This window comes from Notothenia rossii (assembly GCF_949606895.1).
Source record: "Notothenia rossii genome assembly, chromosome: 4".
NCBI lineage: Eukaryota > Metazoa > Chordata > Actinopteri > Perciformes > Nototheniidae > Notothenia > Notothenia rossii.
This window is the reverse complement of record NC_136902.1, coordinates 25,673,184-25,694,149: the sequence shown is the minus strand read 5'-3', so window position 1 is coordinate 25,694,149 and position 20,966 is coordinate 25,673,184. Positions and strand designations below refer to the sequence as shown.

General features: G+C 42.8%; 1 protein-coding gene across 1 annotated transcript in view; it reads left to right on the top strand.

Moving 5' to 3' along the window:
* LOC307034753 (piezo-type mechanosensitive ion channel component 2) overlaps window positions 1-20,966 on the top strand; it is a 60,292-nt gene that overhangs the window by 24,733 nt on the left and 14,593 nt on the right. The window contains exons 19-34 of the mRNA XM_079673634.1: window positions 13,184-13,296; window positions 13,549-13,724; window positions 13,925-14,101; window positions 14,179-14,343; window positions 14,862-15,062; window positions 15,148-15,352; window positions 15,908-16,009; window positions 16,113-16,278; window positions 17,156-17,399; window positions 17,513-17,609; window positions 18,374-18,533; window positions 18,905-18,994; window positions 19,152-19,234; window positions 19,357-19,422; window positions 19,610-19,725; window positions 19,874-19,994. Of these exons, the coding sequence (XP_079529760.1) occupies window positions 13,184-13,296; window positions 13,549-13,724; window positions 13,925-14,101; window positions 14,179-14,343; window positions 14,862-15,062; window positions 15,148-15,352; window positions 15,908-16,009; window positions 16,113-16,278; window positions 17,156-17,399; window positions 17,513-17,609; window positions 18,374-18,533; window positions 18,905-18,994; window positions 19,152-19,234; window positions 19,357-19,422; window positions 19,610-19,725; window positions 19,874-19,994 (2,282 nt within the window). The remainder of the gene's footprint in view (window positions 1-13,183; window positions 13,297-13,548; window positions 13,725-13,924; window positions 14,102-14,178; window positions 14,344-14,861; window positions 15,063-15,147; window positions 15,353-15,907; window positions 16,010-16,112; window positions 16,279-17,155; window positions 17,400-17,512; window positions 17,610-18,373; window positions 18,534-18,904; window positions 18,995-19,151; window positions 19,235-19,356; window positions 19,423-19,609; window positions 19,726-19,873; window positions 19,995-20,966) is intronic.

Here is a 20,966-nt window from a genome sequence, read left to right as displayed (position 1 = left end):
TCATTTTCTTGAACATTTGGCAGGTCTTCAGGCTGAACAGTTTGTGTTAGCTCTTGAGTGTCAGGATTCTCCATTCTGAACTGCTCTGCGTCAACGTCTAGTTGAGGCTGAGCAGGAAAGCCTGTTAGGAAAGGCTGGAGGTGAAGCATCCTGCTCTTCAGACTGATGATGTCGATGTCTCAACCTATTAGCCCACTAATACTCATCCTCATCTGAGCTTGCTGATTCCTCTGTTTCACCTGGTTTAACACATGGTTCAACATCCTGCTGTGCTTTTTCTTTGATTGTCTTTGTACCGTGCTTTGTACTGGTTCCTCAAGTGGCAAAGCATGACATGACATCAACTGTTGCGATGGAGGATTCTATTTCTTCCTGTTCCATGTTCTGGCTTTACCTCATAGACCGGGCTGCTTTCTCCTTTCCGAGAGACTACAATGTGTATCTTATCTTCCCAGTATGAGTGTAACTTTCCGGGTCCGCCATGCTCAGACATATTCCTCACAAGGACCCTGTCGCCTGGTGAAAGCACTGCACTTTGCCTTTTTTTATCGCAGCTTTTTTTCCCTCTTGCTGTAGTCTTTGGAATATTTTTGGATGCAATGTCATAAGCCTCTTTCATTTGTTGCTGCCATTTTTGAGCATACTCAAAGATTAAATCAATTGGCAGACAGGACTTTCTCCCAAAAAGCAGATAGAATGGCGAATAACCAGTTACTTCACTGGTTGTACAGTTGTAAGCATGTAGCACTTTAGTTACATAGTCACTCCAGTTTCCCTTTTTCTCTTCATCCAAAGTCCGCAGCATTGAAAGCAAAGTTTGGTTAAATCTTTCTGCCGGGTTCCCCTGTGGGTGGTAAGGAGTTGTTTTTGAATTTTCAATTCCTGAGTACTTCTGCAGTTGTCAGAAAAGCTGGTTCTCAAATTCTCTACCCTGATCATGATGTATTTTAGCAGGAAAACCAAATTTCAATGCAAAATCATTGAAGATTTTCTCAGCTGCAGTTTTACCTGATTTGTTTCGGGTTGGATACGCCAGGGCAAATTTAGCGCTGTTATCAATTATCATTCAAATATATTCATACCCTCCCCTGCTTTTTTCAAGGTGAAGGTAATCTATGGATACCATTTCAAATGGTGCTATTGCAGGTACATGACACATAGGGGCTCTGACATGCACTGTAGTTTTTTTTTGGATGTTACATTTGCACACCTGAGGGATGAAAAACTCAATGTCTTTCTGCATCCCAGGCCAATACCTCGTGCGAGGTGTAAAACTTGCTCCACCCCCAAATGACCCATTCATGTAACAGTTGCTTAAAGAGCAACTTGCATTTTTTTTTTTTTACTACATTTATGCTTAACCTTGCCTGAAAATTACAATTAAAAATGTTAATGCAGGATTTGATATGTTTTACAAAACATAAGGGCAGGAATTCAGAGGAAAAGGAGCCGTTTTGAGCTCTGCTACTAAAAACTGCTTTTTTTTAACGTCATACGTTAAACGCGTCATATTACGTCACATGGGGGAGCAACTTTCTCGAACTCGTTTTCTGCCCAATCCGCGGTAGTAGTTTGTAGTTGGTTTGAGCGGTTGTGATTTCGTGAGCTGGTATTTTTTCGGTAATTTGACATTGCATTTCACCATTTGTAATCATGGTGAACTTGTGTTTGTGCAGGTTGCACAAACTCAAGCCTGTCAAGGCATCGAGTCCACAGTTTCCCTCACGGGAAAAGGACCAGAGCTAACGTTCGTTCCTGGGTGCGTTGTGCATCCACCTCCCTGCAGCACCTACTCCGTCTCCACAGCTTTATCAAGAAACCGTATTACATCTCTCTCCCCCCCTTTGCTGCTCTCTCTCTCTCCCCTCCGGTACACGGCACCGTAAGACGTAGTGTGGAGTTGCATTGGGTAACGCTGTGGTGGCTGTACTGTTCCAGCCGTCTCCTTTGTGTTTGTTTGTTTCCCCCTGTCTGTTTTGTTTGTGTGGGCGTGGTGGTCACTCCTGGCTCCCGGCTCAACCTCCACTCACATGCTGCAATCAGCTGTGCACCCTCCCCGACTACACACCTGCTTTCCATCAAGCCATTTACAACGGAATATCAACGGAGGCTCCACAACCTTTGTCCGCCAGATCGTCAAGTATCAGCCGTATCTCGCGTCTCCCCTCCGGTACACAGCACCGTAAGACGAAGTGTGGAGTTGCATTAGGTAACGCGAGATACGGCTGATACTTGCGCATTAGTTTCTGTTATGCATCAGTATCAACAGGCCTGCCAGTAACGTTACTATATTATCAATACTAATTTAGTTATAGCCTGATATATGATTGCTAACTTTACAATGTTGTGATGTGACCGACGTTGGCTAACATTAACTGTAGCTAACGCCGGTCACTCACAGCTGCTCTGTTCTCCACTGGTTCTCCACACACCAAAGCTCCATTTCTCTCCGATGGCCGTTATTTTTTCTAATCCTTGGCTGCTCCTGGTCGCTTGGACGCATAGCAGGCTCATAGTTATAATCATATGCATTCGAATATATATTTTCAACCTCTTCTGTGTCAAAACTAGCATTGTGATCCATGTTTATGCATACGTTAGACCGGCCGCTCTCCCCCATGTTACATCACACGCGGGAGGTCACGTGCGGAGGCTTTTTTATGCGTAAGTGAAAATGTCTTACTAAAACGACGCCAGTTGTCAATGTAGTGTATATTTCTGTATATATATTTTTTTAATCTAGTGTATTCATCATTTTCCTACACATTTATTCACTGGTGTCTCTAACCTGCAAGTTGCTCTTTAACTTGTGCTGTTTCCATGTTCATGAGCTTCCTGTCTGGTCTGTCTCCCAACTTCTTCAGGTTGAGTACACGAGATATGGCAGGATCTTGAGACTGGGCCTGCAGTAACTCCTGCTGCGATATTTTAATGTCAGGCTGATTATCTGCAGTTACCTCCTGAAAATGTGGGCTGCAGATTATAGCTGAGATCCAGTCCACATCACATTGTTTTTGTGTCTCAGCTGCGTGAAGTATTGCAAATAACACTTCAGGAGAGCATTGCTCTATGCACTCCCTCATGTAGAAGTCCATACTCGCAGGTATGCGGGACAAGAAGTCTGCGTCTGTGTTGCTTTTTCCTGGGCGGTATTTCAAAGTTATGTTGAAGTCAGCCAGCTCAGACACCCAACGATGTCCAGTTGCGTTCAGTTTAGCTGTGCTCAGGACATAAGTGACAGGATTGTTATCACTGCATACTGTAACAGAAGGAGCATAAAACAAATAATCTCTAAATCTGTCTGTTACAACCCACTTCAGTGCTAAAAACTCCAGTTTCCCTGAATGCGATCGATAGTCTTTTTCTGCTGGTGTCAATGTTCGTGAGCCATGGCTTATAACTCTTAGTTTGCCTTCCTGCCTCTGATATAGAACTCCTCCAAGCCCCTCTTCCGAAGCATCTACATGCAAGATAAATGGATCCTCAAACCTGGGGTAAGCTATTACCGGTGGGTTAGTTAAAACATCAACTAGAAAGTCTAACGGCCCGTCTACACTACAGGCATCAAAAAATCTTGAAGCTGGGCGTGTCTGAAGCTTGGCGATTTTTTGAGAGCAACGCGACCAACAACCAATCACATGAATCTCCCGCCCCCGACATACAAAGCAATAGCAATGTTAAAACGAAGTAAACTGGATATAAACTCTCCAAACAGGCGAAAAACCTACCAGTTTCACCCACTGTCTCTGCCACCTCCCTCCATGCCTGGTTCCTCCGGTTTGTATCCCGGTAAATAGTTCTGGTTGTAAAGAACCGGGTGATTTGCTACCGTAATATCTCGTTTGGAATATGAGGAAATGAACTGCGGTCTGGCTCTCCCAGCTTGCACGCAGTTTGATTGGCTAGCGCTTGCACTGGCGGGATTTGCATAAACGGGATTTGATTGGCTGATGCCAAGCATCGAGCCTCAACTGTTGAACATTGTTCAACTTTTGATGCCGATAGATGCTCGTGATGCTTGCAAAGCCATGCCATGCTCCCCACAATGCAGTTCGGCGAAGATTAAAAATCTCCTACGTCACCCCATTCAAGTGAATGGGCGAAGCGTTGAAAGCATTTTTCGATGCCTGTAGTGTAGACGGGCCGTAAGGCTTTCTGGTGGGTGTCACACCAAACTATGTTCTGATTTGGGGGAGCCTGACCCTGTCTAGCTGATCGAGACTTACACTTTGAATTGGGAATTGGAGTTACATTGGCTGAGAGTAAGTCTTACAGACAGTTTGCATGGCGAGAGAAGTCTTGCACATAGCCTCTATAATAGCCTAGGAAACCAAGAAGTTTACGCAGCTCTTTAATGTCAGTGGGGGTTTAGCCTTTAGTGCTCTAACTGCAGATACTTCCCTTTCGTCCATTTTGTAACCAGCAGCAGAGATCACTTTTCCAAAATAACGCACCTTATTTTTGAACAGTTCACATTTGTCTGGTCTAAGCTTAATTCCCCAGGCTGGCTGTCGCCTGAGAACAGAGCGCAAGTCCTCTATATGCTGTTCAAATGTTTTGCTGTAGACTAAGACATCGTCTAAATATGGAATGCATATTTTGTCTCTGAGACCTTCTAGGCTCTCTTCCATACTGCGCTGGAAGGCTGCAGGTGCATTTGTGAGGCCAAATGGAATTCTATTCCATTCATACAGTCCCCATGGAGCAGTGTACTTCTTTCAGTCTTCACTGATGCTACCTTGGTGGTAAGCTTTGCCTTGGTCCAGTACGCTGAACAACTCATTTCCACCGAGTCCATCAAGTATCTCCTGTATGCGCGGTATGGGGTGCCTATCTGGCGTTGTCTTTTTATTCAGCCCCCTGTAATCAATACACAGTCTTAGACTTCCATCCTTCCAACCACAGAGGAAGCATATGGTGAGGCGGATTTACGAATGAAGCCTTTTTGCAGCAAGTCCTGAATGTGGTTCTTGACTTCCTCATACAATGGTTGGGGTATGGCGCTATACGTTCTCGCTACTGGAACATCATCAGATAACTTAATGTCCATATTTAGGTTCTTTATGTAGCCTGCCTCATCTTTGTGTGTAGCAAACGCACCTGACTCCTCCCTGAGCATTTGTTTAATGAATGTTTGTTGTTCACTTGTCAGGTGGTTCACATTAACAGGTGGATCCCACAGTTTGCCTTGGCCATCACTCTGACACTTTTCTGTGGTTGGGTTGGGTGGAGTTTGACAATTTTCAACTACCACCGAGCTAACCTGATGTTCCTCTGAGTAAACAGGGTAGAAGTCTGTTATTATTTGTATGCTCCCTATCACAATTTTACCTGGCACTGTGATGTCATGATGAGTGGTGTTGTTCACTTTTTTTTTATCAACTGACAGGTTATTTTGAGTCCCTCCTCTAGCGAGAGGTTCTTGTCAGGTTCAAACAGCATTTCGGTTTTAACTTTAAGGTTGGTTTCGACAGAGCAGGTAATGCACTGCATTTGCCTCCCTGGAATTACCACAGATGTATGCCCTGTCCTGACTGGGTGGGTAACATCCTCATGTGTAGCTCCCTGAATGAGGTTGAGTAGTGCTTCTGCCTTTGTTGTCCCCAGCCTTAGTGAGTTTCTAAGAAGAGCTATACGTTCACCAAGTTTACTCTGTTCCTCCTCTCCCCCTTTCAAAATCTCCTCAATAGCATTAAAACCTATTATGGGTCTCTGTGCAATGTCCCTGCTCACTAGTATTGGAACTAGAATCTCATCAGAACATGCTGTTTTAGCTTTTGGATCACATAGGCTAAGACTAACCTCAACCCAACCCTGAAAAAGGATTTCAGAGCCATTGGCCGCTCTCAAGTCCAGTGGTTCATTTTCACTCAGAAGGTCACTGATAGGATGGATTGTCAAATCAGGTAAGTTCTGGGACTTCCATTCTTCACTCACAATGGATACCTGTGCACCTGTGTCCCACAGGGCTTGAGCCTTGATGTTATTTATTTTAAACCAAGCAAGACATTTTCTGCCTATCAGCTGTGCAACTCTCTTGCGTTTCGTGTGAAGGTTGTGTGAGTGAGCTGGTTGGTCACCATGTTTCATATTCAGTTTCAAGGGTACTGAAGTGTGGCTGGTGAGGTGAATGTTTTTGTCCTCCTGCCTTCTTTGTGAGCCTTTGGGCTTAACTGGTGAGGTATGATTAGGATGTGGATCATTGTGGGACTTGGATTCTAAGATCATGACATGTCCCTCAGTCACAGCCTCTTCCAGTTTGCCTGCGGCTTCTGTTTTTCTCCAACTCTGCAGCCTTTTGCCCAATGTGTTTCACTGCCACACCGGAAACAATGGTTGCAGTCTTTGTTGTCTTGCTGACATGCTATGCATCTTCTTCTTGGTCTCTTAACAGCATTTGCAGGGGTTTTATATTATATATATAAAATCATCATTTTTCCTCTGATGCTCAACAGTTTGCAAGAGTGAAGCTACTTGTCCTGTAAGCTCTCTGATTGCTGTATTGCTCTCTTCTATTTTTGTAAATAGTGAGTTATCTTTTGTTGGTTTGCTAGTTTTAGCAGATTTGGGAGTTGTTAAGGGGATGCTTTCATCCTCACACTGATCTACTGAGTTCAAACCTGCTCTATGACTGGCTTTGGTTGTAGCTTTCATCTTTTTAGCCCGCTCATTTTCATTATATTGAGCATTTTGCATTTTCTGCAGCCGTAACTCAGCTGTACTGTTCTCGTCTTGCAGATACATTCTCATCTCTGCTCTTATGTTGTCATTTGACAGGCCTGTCATAATAGACTGAAAACACTGACTTTGGACTAGCTCTTTGTTATATCTCAGGCCAGACTGAGCACGTTCAGATGCAAACAGGACTTTTTGGCGCAGATCCAACACTCGGATGAGAAAACTCAAGTGATGTTTCACTGAGTCCCTGCACAGCTATTGTTAGTTGCTGTTAAAGAACAGTTGCATCTTTTTCTGCATAGTGGGCTCTCAATATTTGTCTTAGAGTGGATAGGGTGAGATGAGTTTTTCCCCTCTAAGTAACTCCTTAGCTTCAATCTTGGCCTCACAGCACGAATAACTGCTTCCATAATTTCTATTTCAGGATAACTTTTCCTTAACCCACTGTCAATCTGGTGCTCAAGGCTACTAAAGCTCAGTGTATCTCTTGAGGTTGACTCACCAACCTCACCGTTAATCCTGAAGTCCTTTCTGAATCCATTGGATACAGCAGCACAGCAGCTGTTGTTTCTGATGGAGTCCCTGCCTCTGTGCTGCTCCTGAGACGACAAAGGCTGCGTGTGACCTCCCTGTTGAGCTTCCCTCGTGGGTTGCACAGGCTGATCCACCTGCTCCTCTCTCTCGTGGGCTGCATGCGGCGCTGCTCCATCGACGACGGTCTCCGGCTGGCTCTCTTGAAGAATGTCCAGAAGATCGTTTAGTTCCAAAAGCACGGATATTCCCTCATCCTCCATCTCCAACAGTTCATTACTTTCAAAAAACTGTATAATGTGCTTAACCAGGGCACGTCTGCCTTTATTTTGAATGTCCATGTTGAGGTTTAGGATGGCAGCTTATTCTTACGCTGCACTCGGAGAGAAATATTGGAGACGATGAACTGTTTAGCCCTTGAGCATGATGTATTCCTCTGCTTCACAGGTGATTCCTTCGCTCAGCCGAGCTAACTTAGAAGAGAACAAAGATAGACAGTGTACAGTGCATCAGGTGAACACACCCTCATTTACATGACGCAAGCCTGGTCATTACTTAGCACGTAATACTACAGTGCCTCACAGTGGTACAATAACAGTATTACATCCCTATAGTACAGAATAGACACAATCTCTCTATACATACAATAACTGAGGACATACAGTATGTAAACATTTCCCTTAACACCCCCACTTGTTCTCAGGTTGCTGTATTCCAAAAATGTAAACAAAATGAAAATGTGGACCTCCTCTCACATTTTAAACTCCAAAAACGATTCCTGCAAACTTCTTCAGTTTCAGCTTAGTTACAGGTTTTGTCATTATGTCTGCCACCATCTCTTCATTAGGGCAGTACACCAGAGTTACTTTCCCATCCTTAACAGTTGATCTTATGAAGTGGTACTTTATGTCAATGTGCTTGCACCTCTGTCTGCTTACAGGGTTTTTGGCTAGGGCAATTGTTCCCTGGTTGTCCTCATACACTACTGTTTAGGCTGCTTCTTACTCTTCCATGAGACTAAAGAGCTGTTCTTACTGAGGCTTACACAATATCCTGTGGTACTGCGCCTGTCGGTGACATCACAGGCCCAGTCGGCATCACTGTAGGCTAATAAGCCTAGCTTCTCAATATCGTTTCTTCTGAAACACAACTCTTTCTCTATAGTGCCTCGAAGGTATCTTAACACGTGTTTCACAGTTACCCACTGCTCCTCTGTAGCCTCAGCAAAAATATTGTGATAGTTTGCTAACAACAAAACTTAAATCTGGCCTTGTACAAGTGGTCAGGTATATAAGGCTGCCTACCGCCTCTCTGTACATCCTGACATCATCCATTTTGACTGCATTTTCGGTATAGTCAAGTTTTTAATCACAGGGTGTTTCTCTGGGTTTACAGTTTTGCATGTTAAACCTCTCCAGTATCTTGTTAACATATTTTTCCTGTGACATCTTTACACATCCATCCGAATGTTTGAAATCGATACCCAGAAAATGTTTTAGGCTGCCTAAATCTTTCATCTTAAATTTGGCAGAGAGCATCTCTTTCACTTCCTTCAGTATTTTGTCATTGCTAGATGCAATGATCAGATCATCGACCCAGATGATTATTATCACCTTTCCACCTTCGGTCTCTTTGGCATAGACACAGTGGTCTGCTGGGTTCTGTGCAAAATCGTCTTCAGTTAAACAATCGTGCAAAATCCTGTTCCAATTTCTACCGGATTGTTTTAGACCATAAAGAGATTTTTCTAGCTTACACACTAGACCTTCCCCTCTTTCTTCGTAACCCTCTGGTTGTTCGATATAGATTTCATAATCTATAGGAGCGTGTAAGTACACTGTTTTTACATCCATCTGATGCAGTAGCAAGTCCTCCTGTACTGCTTTCTGTAACAACACTCTTACACTCGTCAAGCTGGCCGTGGGGGAAAAAATCTCTCCATAGTCAATCCCCATCCTCTGGCTATAGCCTTTGGCCACAAACCTTGCTTTGTACTTGTCCATTCCCTCAATATCACTTTTGATAGAGTAAACCCATTTGCCCCCCACTGTCTTTTTGCCTTTTGGCAGATTTGTCAGGGTAAATGTGTTGTTGTCGTTTAATGATTGGATTTCATCATCCGTGGCTTTGACCCACTCTCTTGAGTCAGTTGACGTCATAGCCTCCTTAAATGTCTGTGGAATGCCACATACTGCTCTGTAGCAGTAGTCTACAGTAGTATGAATGCCATCACTATCACTGTCTTCAGTTACAAAGTCCTTTAAGTGACTTGGTTTCCTTCTGTCTCTAGTCGGGTATCTCCCACCCTCAGATTCATCATCTGTCCCACTTGGTTGTGTTTGGCTACTGTCGTCAGACATAGTTACTGGACTGTCACTTTGTGCACTAGTCTCTTTAGCATTCTCTGTGCTCTCATTTATGTCCTGTGTGACCCTGCTAGCCCTAGGCTGCCTCACACTGTCTTTGTCATCATTTGGGTCTGACCCAAATGTCTGTGTCTGTTTCTCCACAGTTACCTTGTTTACAAACTTGACTAGCCTGTGTTTTTGTACTTTCTCAGTATCTGGGTGATAGATCAAATACGCGGGGCTGTTCTTGTCATAACCCACAAAACGCCCCTGATCACACCTGGAATCAAGTTTTCCCTTGTCCTGTTTGTTTGTGTAACATACAGACCCAAACTTCTGCATTGTAGAGACGTTAAGCTTTTTATCTGTCAGCATCTGGTAAGGGGTTTGTCCTGTACGCCTGTTAAAACATCTGTTACGCACTATGGCTGCTGTTTGGACTGCGTAGTTCCATAACTGTTTTGGTAGCTGACTTTCAGTTAGCATACACCTACCCATCTCAAAAAGAGTACGCCAGCTTCTCTCAGCTGTACCGTTCTGGTGGGGTGAGTACGGGGCTGACGTCTCATGTCTTATCCTATTTTTCCTTAACAACGTTTGGAAATCCCTGCATGTGAACTCTGTGCCGTTGTCTGACCTTATACACTTCACTTTCCCGTATGGGGCTGTATCTGCTAGGAATCTTTCCGTTGCCTGTACCGTGTCACTTTTAGTTTTTAGAAAATATACAAATATTGCACCCGAGTAGTCATCAGTGAATGACTGTACATATTTGTAACCATCTCTTGACTCTGTAGCTACTGGACCGGCTAGGTCCGTGTGTTCCATTTGTAATGGAGCCTTTGCTCTACTATCAGGGTTTCTATTTTCGGTTTGTGCAAAATTTCCCCTGAATACACAACTCACATTCTTGGTCGGGTCTATCTGTTTTGCCCTTGATCCGCATACCTTCAACCACATTTTGCATTTGTAGCACATTGTCATAATTACAGTGGCCTAGTATTTCATGCCACGTCTGTACATCATGGCAAGCATTGCATTTGTCACTATTCTCACCTTCAGTGTGCAAATAATAAAACCTGTTGTACACATGAATGTCAAACCTGGTACCGTCTTTATGTATCAAAGCGTCTTTTCCCTGCTTGAAAACGGCCGTGGCTTCGCTGGCGGTCGCTGGCGGTCGCTGCCTTCACTGAGAAGATGTCCTGGGGATATGACGGTATAAACAACGCCTTTCTCAGAGTAGTGGTATGTCGCCGTCCTCCGCTGTCGACCAGGCAAACCTCTGCTTCTCCCTTGCATTGAGCGACGCCGTTGCACCGGGTAACGTCTGCCAGCTCCACGCAGTGTGTCTCTGGCTTGAACGTGTCATCGAAGTTTTTGAACTTGGTGATGTCCGTGATGATGTGTGAGGTGGCTCCTGTGTCGACCATCAGACCCTTCCCCTGGATACTGCGTGCTGGCTGCCGCTGGACCCTTTTTTCTCCGTCTTTGATCCTGAAGACGTAATCTGCGTCGCCGCCGCTATCTTCTTCTGAGACTTTTCTCGCGCCATCTTGCCTGTCTTTACGCCTGTACGTGGCATCTTTGTGTGTGTCACTTTTGCATTGACTACACCATGTCTTCTGCCGACACACTCTCGCTCGGTGGCCTTTTGTGCCGCACTTAAAACACACAATATCGGCATTGTCACTGTTCCTGTCATATGCACTTTGCTTGGCGGGCCGCCGTCCGGGTCTCGCTTGAGTCTTCATCACGTTATCACTCGACTCTGTCGTGCTTAATTTCTCTGTGTCTTCAAAACTCCTTAGCTTTGTCCTGAACTCTGGAAACGTTATATTGTCATCATTATGTGCCACGTGTATTGCAAATGGCCTAAACATCTCAGGCAGTCTTTTTAAAACCATGGCTATGAATAGGCCGTCGGCTAACGTTTCACCTGCGTTCCGTTGCGCAGTGATGGTGGTTTCTGCCCGTATGATATAGTCTGTGACACTTTCACTGTTCGTCTTCTGAAGCGATGTCAACATGGTATACAAGTTTATTATCCGGGGTTTTCCCCTCCCGGCATAATATCCCCTTAATATCTTTAAGGCTTCTCTTGCATTGTCGGGCGCATCCCTCATAATTAGCGAGAGGCTTTTGTCGTCTAAAAGTTGTATTAGCTCAGCATACGCGTCTGCATTTTTCTTGCCGTCTGCCGCTATCTCGGCTTCACTATCTGGTTCTCTTAGAATCGTGTTCTTTAACCCTAATAGGTGAAGGTGTCCTAACAATTTTGTCTCCCACAGTTCATACTTAGTTTCATCTCCGTCGAACATCAGTCGAGGCAACCTGCTTGTCCCTCGATGATCCATGTTAGCTTATCTTGCTATCCCGTTAGCACGCTGTTCGCCGTGACTTTCTGACGGTGATAAATCTTCAAACTTCTCCCCGAATGACTCCTGGGCCCATAACCTGTTGAGGTTTAGGATGGCAGCTTAGTCTTACGCTGCACTCGGAGAGAAATATTGGAGACGGAGACGATGAACTGTTTAGCCCTTGAGCATGATTTATTCCCCTGCTTCACAGGTGATTCCTTCGCTCAGCCGAGCTAACTTAGAAGAGAACAAAGATAGACAGTGTACACGTGCATCAGGTGAACACACCCTCATTTACATGACACAAGCCTGGTCATTACTTAGCACGTAATACTACAGTGCCTCACAGTGGTACAATAACAGTATTACATCCCTATAGTACAGAATAGACACAATCTCTCTATACATACAATAACTGAGGACATACAGTATGTAAACATTTCCCTTAACAGTCCACATATCCTTTTCCAGTGAGGTTGCTACACTCACAACACTGCTGCAATTCCTTTACAGTCAGTCCTAACAGTTTTTTTAAAAATCTCATTTAGAAAATCTTCTCTTTGATCTGACATCTTGTTTATGACCGTACACAGTTCGACCGGACTTTTTCACTGGAAAAACAACAAACGAGGCAGAGCCGTACTAGCTACACTACACTTGAACTGTTAGCTTAGCCTAGCTATGAACCACATTACCCGTCGCTCTCCAGTATCCGTCTTTACCGTGCTTTTCCGGGAACCTTTCGCCGTGAAGTTAATAATCTCGGTAGGACCTACAAATTGTTACACCACTCAGACCGCAAGGGTATTATAGATGTAGAAAACGCTCATTTATTAAATTCCACAAGGCACATGTGCAAGATGTCAGCATCTCAAAACGATCTCCAAGCACAACACGCGTTGGTGTGAAAGGGGCTTCAGTGGTGTGAACAAAGCGGGAGCAGAAAAGGGAAACCGGAGCTGAACCAGAAAAGCTCTAGCTCGGAGCTAGAAAGGGGAAAGCGCTGGTGTGAAAGCTGTGAAAGGCAGACACACTTCTTCTGTTCATCTCCAGCATGAAACAATGATGAACCATCAGGTGATCTGCCCCCTTGTGGTATAAACATGCATGTGCAGGTAGACAACCTCAACCTTATGGGTGCTACAGACACATAATAACTGATAAAACCTCTCCTTGGTGCAGAATCTTCTCAGTTTTGTAAGTTTCTCTTAATATAGTTTTCCAATACTTGTCTAAATATTCAAGACATTTTCTCCATTCCTCAAGACTTGTGAAGGAGCAAATGGGAAATGGGAAGAGTCAGGAGACTTTGGACAGCGTTGGATTACAAACCTCCTCAGAGAAAGGAGCGGAGGATCAGGAAGAGAAGACAGAGGAGGGTAACTACAGCTTAATACCCACATATGACTCCTCAGCCTCCATTAGGCCAATTAGGCCTGGGACTAATTGAACAATGTGCTTACAACAAGTTTTTTTTTTAGTTTCATTGATTCTTTTTATACATACAATTGGCAATAATGTCAAAGTGCTTGTGAGTCATATTGTCAAGTTAAAGTAGTGCATTACAACAGACATCTTTGCTGTTTGAGCCATATGAGAGTTGTTCAAATTATGTCTTCTCCTCCTCCCAGAAGCTGTCTCCAGCAGTCTGGAGGATAAGTGGATTGTGATCGTGGACCGGGCGAGCCTGCTGCTCATTCAGGCTCTGTCAGGACTCCAGAAGCTGCAGGAGCAGAGCTGGAGGCTGCTGGAGCTCCACAGCCTCAAAATGGTGTCCTCCGGCATCATCTGGGTATCACTGCAAGAGGTGGGGTAAATAAATGTTGGGGTCTGTGTGTTACTCAGCTCATATTTGATGATTATAAAAAAAGTACAAAAAAAAGTTTACCAAAGCTTTCTTGGAATAAAATATTTGTCACCAACATTTTATTTGCCCCAGTTCAAATGTGGTGTTCTTTGCGCAGTCATGTACTTAAATGTTAAGTGATACCTCTTGATTTTTCACAGGTTTCTCTGATGAACTCGCTCTTCCTGGTTCTGTGGGTGTTTGCGCTCCCGTTCTCAAGGTTACGACCTGCGGCCTCCAGCATCTCAGCGGTGTGGGCTTGCGTCATGGTGGTGTGCAAGATGTTTTACCAGCTCAAAGTCATAAAACCGCTAGATTACTCCTCTAACTGCACAGTTGTGAGTATCCTTACATCATGTGTGTTTCTAACAGCTGCATCCCCTGTCAGTGGGCGTTAACCTTGTTTGTATTTCAGGGGCTGGTGCCGTCCAACAGCTCGGGCTTGGATGACGGGGCGGAGCTGAGGGCGAACATGGTGGAGCTGCTCACCAGGTCTATTCTCTACATAGAGCCTGTGGACCCTGTGTACTGGTGCGGAGCGCTGCTCAAATGTGAGGGCAGGATCCTCCCCTGTCTAAGGGTACGGTGACACGCCTGCCGAAGTTTAAAAACATTGTATCTTTCTTAATCCCAACAATCATACAAAGCTGCTCTTGAAATCCATTATTAAAGATCAAGTACATTAAATCAAGAGTGGGACCCTGCTGTGCATTTATTGTAGGTGAAATAGCATTTATAAATACCTTTTTTCTCCTTTTTTAAATTAAAAAGTAACAAAAGTAAGCAATAACGAGGCCATAGGATGAACAATACATTTAAAGAACAATATTGCAGTACATACAATAATTATAAGAGGTTGGTCTCTTTCCCGCGGTTTATTTATAAATTCTTTGTGGAGTCTTATAAAGTAGATTTAGGTGTTTAACATCATTGACAAATAGGCTGGCATTCAGTTTTTCTGAAGACTATATTTAGTAATGGCCTTTTTATGTGTCATCAGCCAGATCTAAATGAGGCATGTCTCATCTTTAGTTGGACTGTCAGATGTATCATAGATGTAGCAGTGTGAATGTTAAACCTTTAACTTTTGTGTTGTAGAACCACCTGATGGTGCTCGGGCTGCTGGTGTTCGAGGCAACCGTCCATCGGCACCAACTCTACTTCCGTCTCCATAACAACCTGAAGACCCCGTCCTTCAGCATCATCTTCCAGGGCATAACGAGGCAGCACCTTGATCACGGCGTCCTGCCCTGCATCAAGTACTTCATCAACTTCTTCTATTACAAATTTGGATTGGAGGTACCTATCAGGAACTGGAGTGTGGGTCTGTGTATCTAAACTGTTTTTGACTCTGACTTAATAACATACCCTCACTTCTTCTTAGATCAGTTTAATCGTGGCAGTCAATGTGATTGGTCAGAGGATGGATTTCTATGCCCTGCTGCATTCCTGCGCTCTATTGGCTGTTGTGTCTCGGAGACGCAGGAAGGCCATCGGGGAGGTGTGGCCTAAATACTGCTGCTTCACTGCGGGGCTCATGGTGCTGCAGTACCTGCTCTGCATCGGCATCCCTCCTGCCGTCTGTGTTGGTATGGATGCTTGTAATTCAGATTTTTATGCAAATATAATATTTATATAATTATAAATTCAGGTCCTTTTTTTAAATACCCTGTCGTTGTATGGTCGCCAGCTCGCAGAAAGAATATTTCTAAGAAGAATCTTAAGCAGTTTGATTTAAATATATCGATGAGGAACTTGAGTAGTGATAAAGAAGTTTAAACTCTAACAATAAATCAAGGGATGAAGAGGCTATAGTATGATCTACACAAATTGATGAACAAGAGATTGAATAAAGAAACATGTGCAAAATATCAAGGCAAAGCACGCATGAAATATGTCATCAAATGATCTGTCACTTTAATAAGCTATGAATGGTTTGGTAAGTAAGATAACATAAATTATAGGTTGATATAACGTTATTCTACAATGGTAGACATAGAGACAAGTTGGTCATGAATGTTCTGTCACTTCACCTAATGATTAATTCTCCTTTCACACAACTTCAAAATAAAAAATGTCCCTGCTGCATATAGTTCATGCTATATCATTGTATGCTTTTCTATTCCAATGTATTCTCTTACCAGATTACCCCTGGAGAACGGCACTTAGACCTCTCACCTCAAATATTATCAAGTGGTTTTACCTGCCGGACTTCGCCATGAGCCCCGATCCTTTATTCATATTCTGTGAGTTTAATTTAGCTATCTTTACTTTCTTCTCTCCTCTCCTGATTTGAATCTCTTCCTCGTGTCAGATATTGACCCCTCCTCTCTCTCCTGCCCTCTGCAGACGACCACCTCCTGCTGCTCTGCTCCTCTCTGCAGTGGCAGGTGTTTGAGGAGGAGAACCGAGCGGCTGTGAGACTGCTGGCTGGAGACAACGTGGAGATCAGTCGTAGTCTGGACCCTTCTTCCTGCAACTCCTTCATCCCTGTCGATAACTTCCTTCACTGCAGGTCAGGAAAACAGCAAGCACTTCTTTTCATTTAGTTTTTCATTAAGTATTTGTAATCAGTAAAGTAGTCCTTCTTCCATTTCAAATACATTTCAGACTTCTTTTGGTCAGTTTTTAGGTTTATTTTATGTTATGTCATAACCAACAAAATCTTGATCTAAAGCTCCTTCTAACATATATATGATATCGATTTTATATTTTTTATATTTTGTATACAAAATATTTTATATTTGGTATATATATATATATATATATATATTTACTTTAAAATAATAACAAAAAAAGAATGTATGATGTAAAAAAGTGCAGAAGTTAAAATGTAAGATATATAAAACAATTAAATAAATGATATAAAGTAGTGGTAGAGACAGTGATTGCAAACAGGAATGAGAAGTCTGTACTTTAAGTGTTTTCTTTTGATGTATGATTCATTTTTTTCTCTGCCCGACATGGCCCTGAGTGTCTTTTTTTTAAAGAGCCTCACATATGCCAGGAAACTCATAACATATTCCATGACTTGTTTAGTTACTTCAAACAGCGTCCTGCTCAGTATGTTCAATTAATGAAAGCGGCTCTGATAAACTGAGACTGCTGGATAAGCATCTATGGACGTCTCCGATTTAGTTTATAGGCTTGCTTCCACATCTGCTTGGGTCCTTTAACAGTTTCAGTAACAATGTAAATAAGCTGCATTGTTTCTAATGAACTCATGAAGCTGGCTTTTAAGTCCGACCGGTGATTGTACATACAACAATCTCAGTTTCTCATGTATTGTTCACAGTATTTCATTAAATACCCCTCTTGAAATCTGTTCTGGCAGCATGTTGTTTTTTCTTTATGCCTCTCTTTCTCAGCGTCACTCTCTGTCTGCTTCTCAGGTGCTACCTCGACATGGCCAAAGTGTTTGTGTTCAGCTATTTCTTCTGGCTGGTGCTGTGCCTCATCTTCATCACCGGCACCACGCGGATCAACATCTTCTGCCTGGGCTACCTGGTGGCCTGTTTCTACTTCATGCTGTTTGGAGGCAGCGTGTTGCTGCAGCCGGTCAGATACATCCTGCGCCTGTGGGACTGGCTCATCGGATACACCTGCTTCGTCATCGCCATGAAGAACCTGCTGTCTGTGAGTCAACACACCAAAAACACATGCAGTTGTTAAGACGCCTAGCACTTCATTTATTTCAAACGTTATACAGTCAACTGTGCCTTCTATGTGGTTTATTTGTGTGTGGTCAGCTGGGGTCTTGTGCCTACCTGGACAGCCTGTTGAAGAGCGGCTGCTGGTTTATTCAGGCCTTCAGCCTGTTCTGCACCATCAAAGGCTACGACGTCCGTGAGTGATACATCTCAGCACAGTCTTCTCATTGTATAGTATATAGGTGTTTTCATATTTGCTGAATATAAATAATACAATTATACAGTTCATGTTAGACTTCAGAGTTACATCTTAAGAGGATTCAGAAATGAGGTTACTTAAACTACTTTGGAGCATTTGATGTTCCTAAGTGTTTTTTTTTAATAGAGAGATAATGACTGAACACTTAATCCATGCCCCAAAAGTTAAATTAACGTTTGTCAGGTCAGAAGACCTAAAGGATGGACACACATTCCACAACGTCCAGGGTAATAACACTTCCCAAAACAAACTGTCTATTAACAATCCATTAAAGTACATTGAACAATTGCATAAAGAAAAAGCAGTCATACCAAAGCCCTAATTCTATATTTCAAAGATACATCCTCTTTATAAGCATCACATTCTTCATCCCATATAATACAATATAAATCATATCAATATAACTACATTTACAATTATTGCATTGAATTTCAGAACATGAGAAGAGCTGTTGAAAACGTACATAAATCAATTATATTTAGCTAGATGAAACCACAGTTAGAAAACAGACACCTCTCTTATTATAAAATTATTATGCATATTTACAAACCTGTGTGCCACGGTCTTTCATTTGAGAGAACACGTCTTGGTTTACGCCTCTTGGTGTGAGAGTATAACGTATCATCTAAAATCTCTCTCTTTCATACTATAACTTACACATTATATGAACAGAGTCTAACATATTTCTCCCGCCCCGTCAGCTGCTCCTGACGATGGGTGCGAGCTGCCGGAGGGTGAGGCCGGCATCGTCTGGGACGCCATCTGTTTCACGGTCCTGCTGGCTCAGAGGAGGGTCTTCCTCAGCTACTACTTCCTCTACGTGGTGTCGGACCTCAAGTCCTCCAAGATCCTGGCGTCCAGGTTTGCGACCCCAACATACTTATAGCACCAGCAAAGGAACTGTACAATAAGGCAGAGGGGATACAAATTAGAAACTAGAAATTGTGTGTGGATATTATTCATTTTTCATTAATATTCAAAACGTTATTCTTTATAAGTGTTAAAATGTTACAGACTTGCTAAAAGATAATCTATGTTAAGCATGCCATTAGTTGGAAATAATTCATTTGAAATGAAGTCATAAGAACTTTTCCAGGAAACATCTTATTACAAAAATTAGGAATTGATTCTTTACACAAAATGTTGTAACATTTCTGACTATAGCTGAAACCAGAATATAATTTTTTACAGAGATAGGCTGTTTTTCAATATGACCTGTCTCCTCCTCTAAGGGGCGCTGAGCTGTTTGAGGCCAGAGTGAAGAAGGAGGTAGCAGCCAGGCTGGAGATGGAGAAGAAGTCTATGCAGACACTGAAGAAACAGTAAGACATTAAATAGCCACATTTAGTGTAAAATACATTTACAACAACTCAGCTGTTCTGACTGTGAATGAAATAATAACATCGCGTTCTACTGTCTCCCAACACAACTTCCCCTCTTAATATCCCACTTTATCATCTTCCCACCCTCTTCTTGCAGGATGGAGAAGATCAAATCAAAACAGAAGGGTGGACCAGCAGACAAACCAGTTCTTCCTGTTGATCAGGAGCAGGTTACACTGGGTAACTAAAACAAATACATTTTCTGTTTCTACTGTTTATTAAACAATGGAGTCTTTGTCATTTGAAGGGAAAACTTCTGCATATATCTAACATAACTAAACCGATCGATCTGTGTTTTCCAGCTGACGATGAGAAGGCTAAGAAAGATATCGGAAAATGGTGGAAGCCCTGGGTGTCTCAGCCTGGAGGTGAGAGGCAACATGTTAAACTGTTTAGAGCTGTTTCTGATCATTCTATCTCCTATTATTTGTCACGTGTTTTTAACTCTATGGCTATGCAGTAAATCAGTGAATTCAGCCTCTGAGCTGCACTGGAGCAGTTTTGGATCATTGTATGCATTGTGCTGCAGTTTCTGACATCGCTCTTTTTATGCAGTGGAAAACAACTGTGGCTACCACCTGTTTGAGAGTGACAGTGAGGAGGAAGAGGGGGACGACGTTACAGAGAAGAATGAAGAGAAACCACCACCGAAGAAGAAATCTGCTTTCCAGGTTAGAGCCAGCAAAAACACAGCGTACATATACAAAAGAATGATGAATACATTTCGTTGCTTCCATATTTTAAATGATCTTAAACACTGATGGATGTTTCTTTATTATCCTTAGTTGAGAGGTGTGTTTGTGTCTTTGTTTTTCCCAGTTGGCGTACGATGCCTGGGTCAACAGCTCTAAGTCGGCTCTTAAGGACCTGAAGAAGGAGAAAAAAAAGATTAAAAAAGAGGAGAAGAAGAGAGCAAAGAGAGAGCTGCAGAGACAGCAAGGTGAGAGACTCTCACATCTAACCCTCCTGTGGTCTTCATTTATTCATGTGAGTCTTTGAATTCAAATGTTGAGAGGATGTGAGAGGATACTGTGAACCACAGCTGTTCCATACTGTTGTATGAAGTCATTTGAAGAGACAATTCTGAGACTGGTTTGATAGAGGGTCATTCAAATCATAAGGTTTACCCTCTGCGTAGTATGAACATGTATGGATAATTTAAACGCAGTAGATTAGGGGTGTCCAAGCAGCGGCCCGTGGTCCATTTTGAATTGGCCCTCAGCCAATTCTGAAGTATAATTGAATATGGCCCACACATGAATCTTGTGCTTGTCTCACAATGTACTTCTTAAATATGTCTTACCAAATTCTACTCAGTATTAATATGTATCGATTAGCCCCATTTTCACATAAATACAGTCAATTCAGGTTGAAAACATTCCCTGACAAATCTTAGTTGATAGAAAAAGCCAAAGTTGTTGGCTGATTTGAGGAATGAGTTGCGAACACTTTTTGTTAATGGAAAGCTGTGATGTAGGCTCTTTTAGCATATTCAATTATCAATAATAATCTACCTACATTTGATTGATTTTGCTAACTTAATAACTTAATTTATGAGGCCCTGCAATTCTTATATTTGTCTGTATGTGGCCCTGAGTGAAACATTGTTGGATATTCCTGCAGTAGATGATAAGATAAAGTATTTTCTTTTCCAAAATGTTCTTCTGCCCTTAGTGTTCCATTAAGTGGGCCATTAATTACATCTTTGCTTCATTCTGTCCGTCACATAATAATCGTGTGTAAAGGTTGGCAATATGGCACCTGAGAAAAGGTCAGGTTGGACAGATGTGTTGGTTCCTTGGTGTAAACCACACCTTCAAAAGCGATTCTGGAGCCAGAGGAGAGGTCAAGAGGTCACATGACTCCTGAGGAGGGAACCATGAATTTGAGGGCATTCTGACAGAATGCCCTC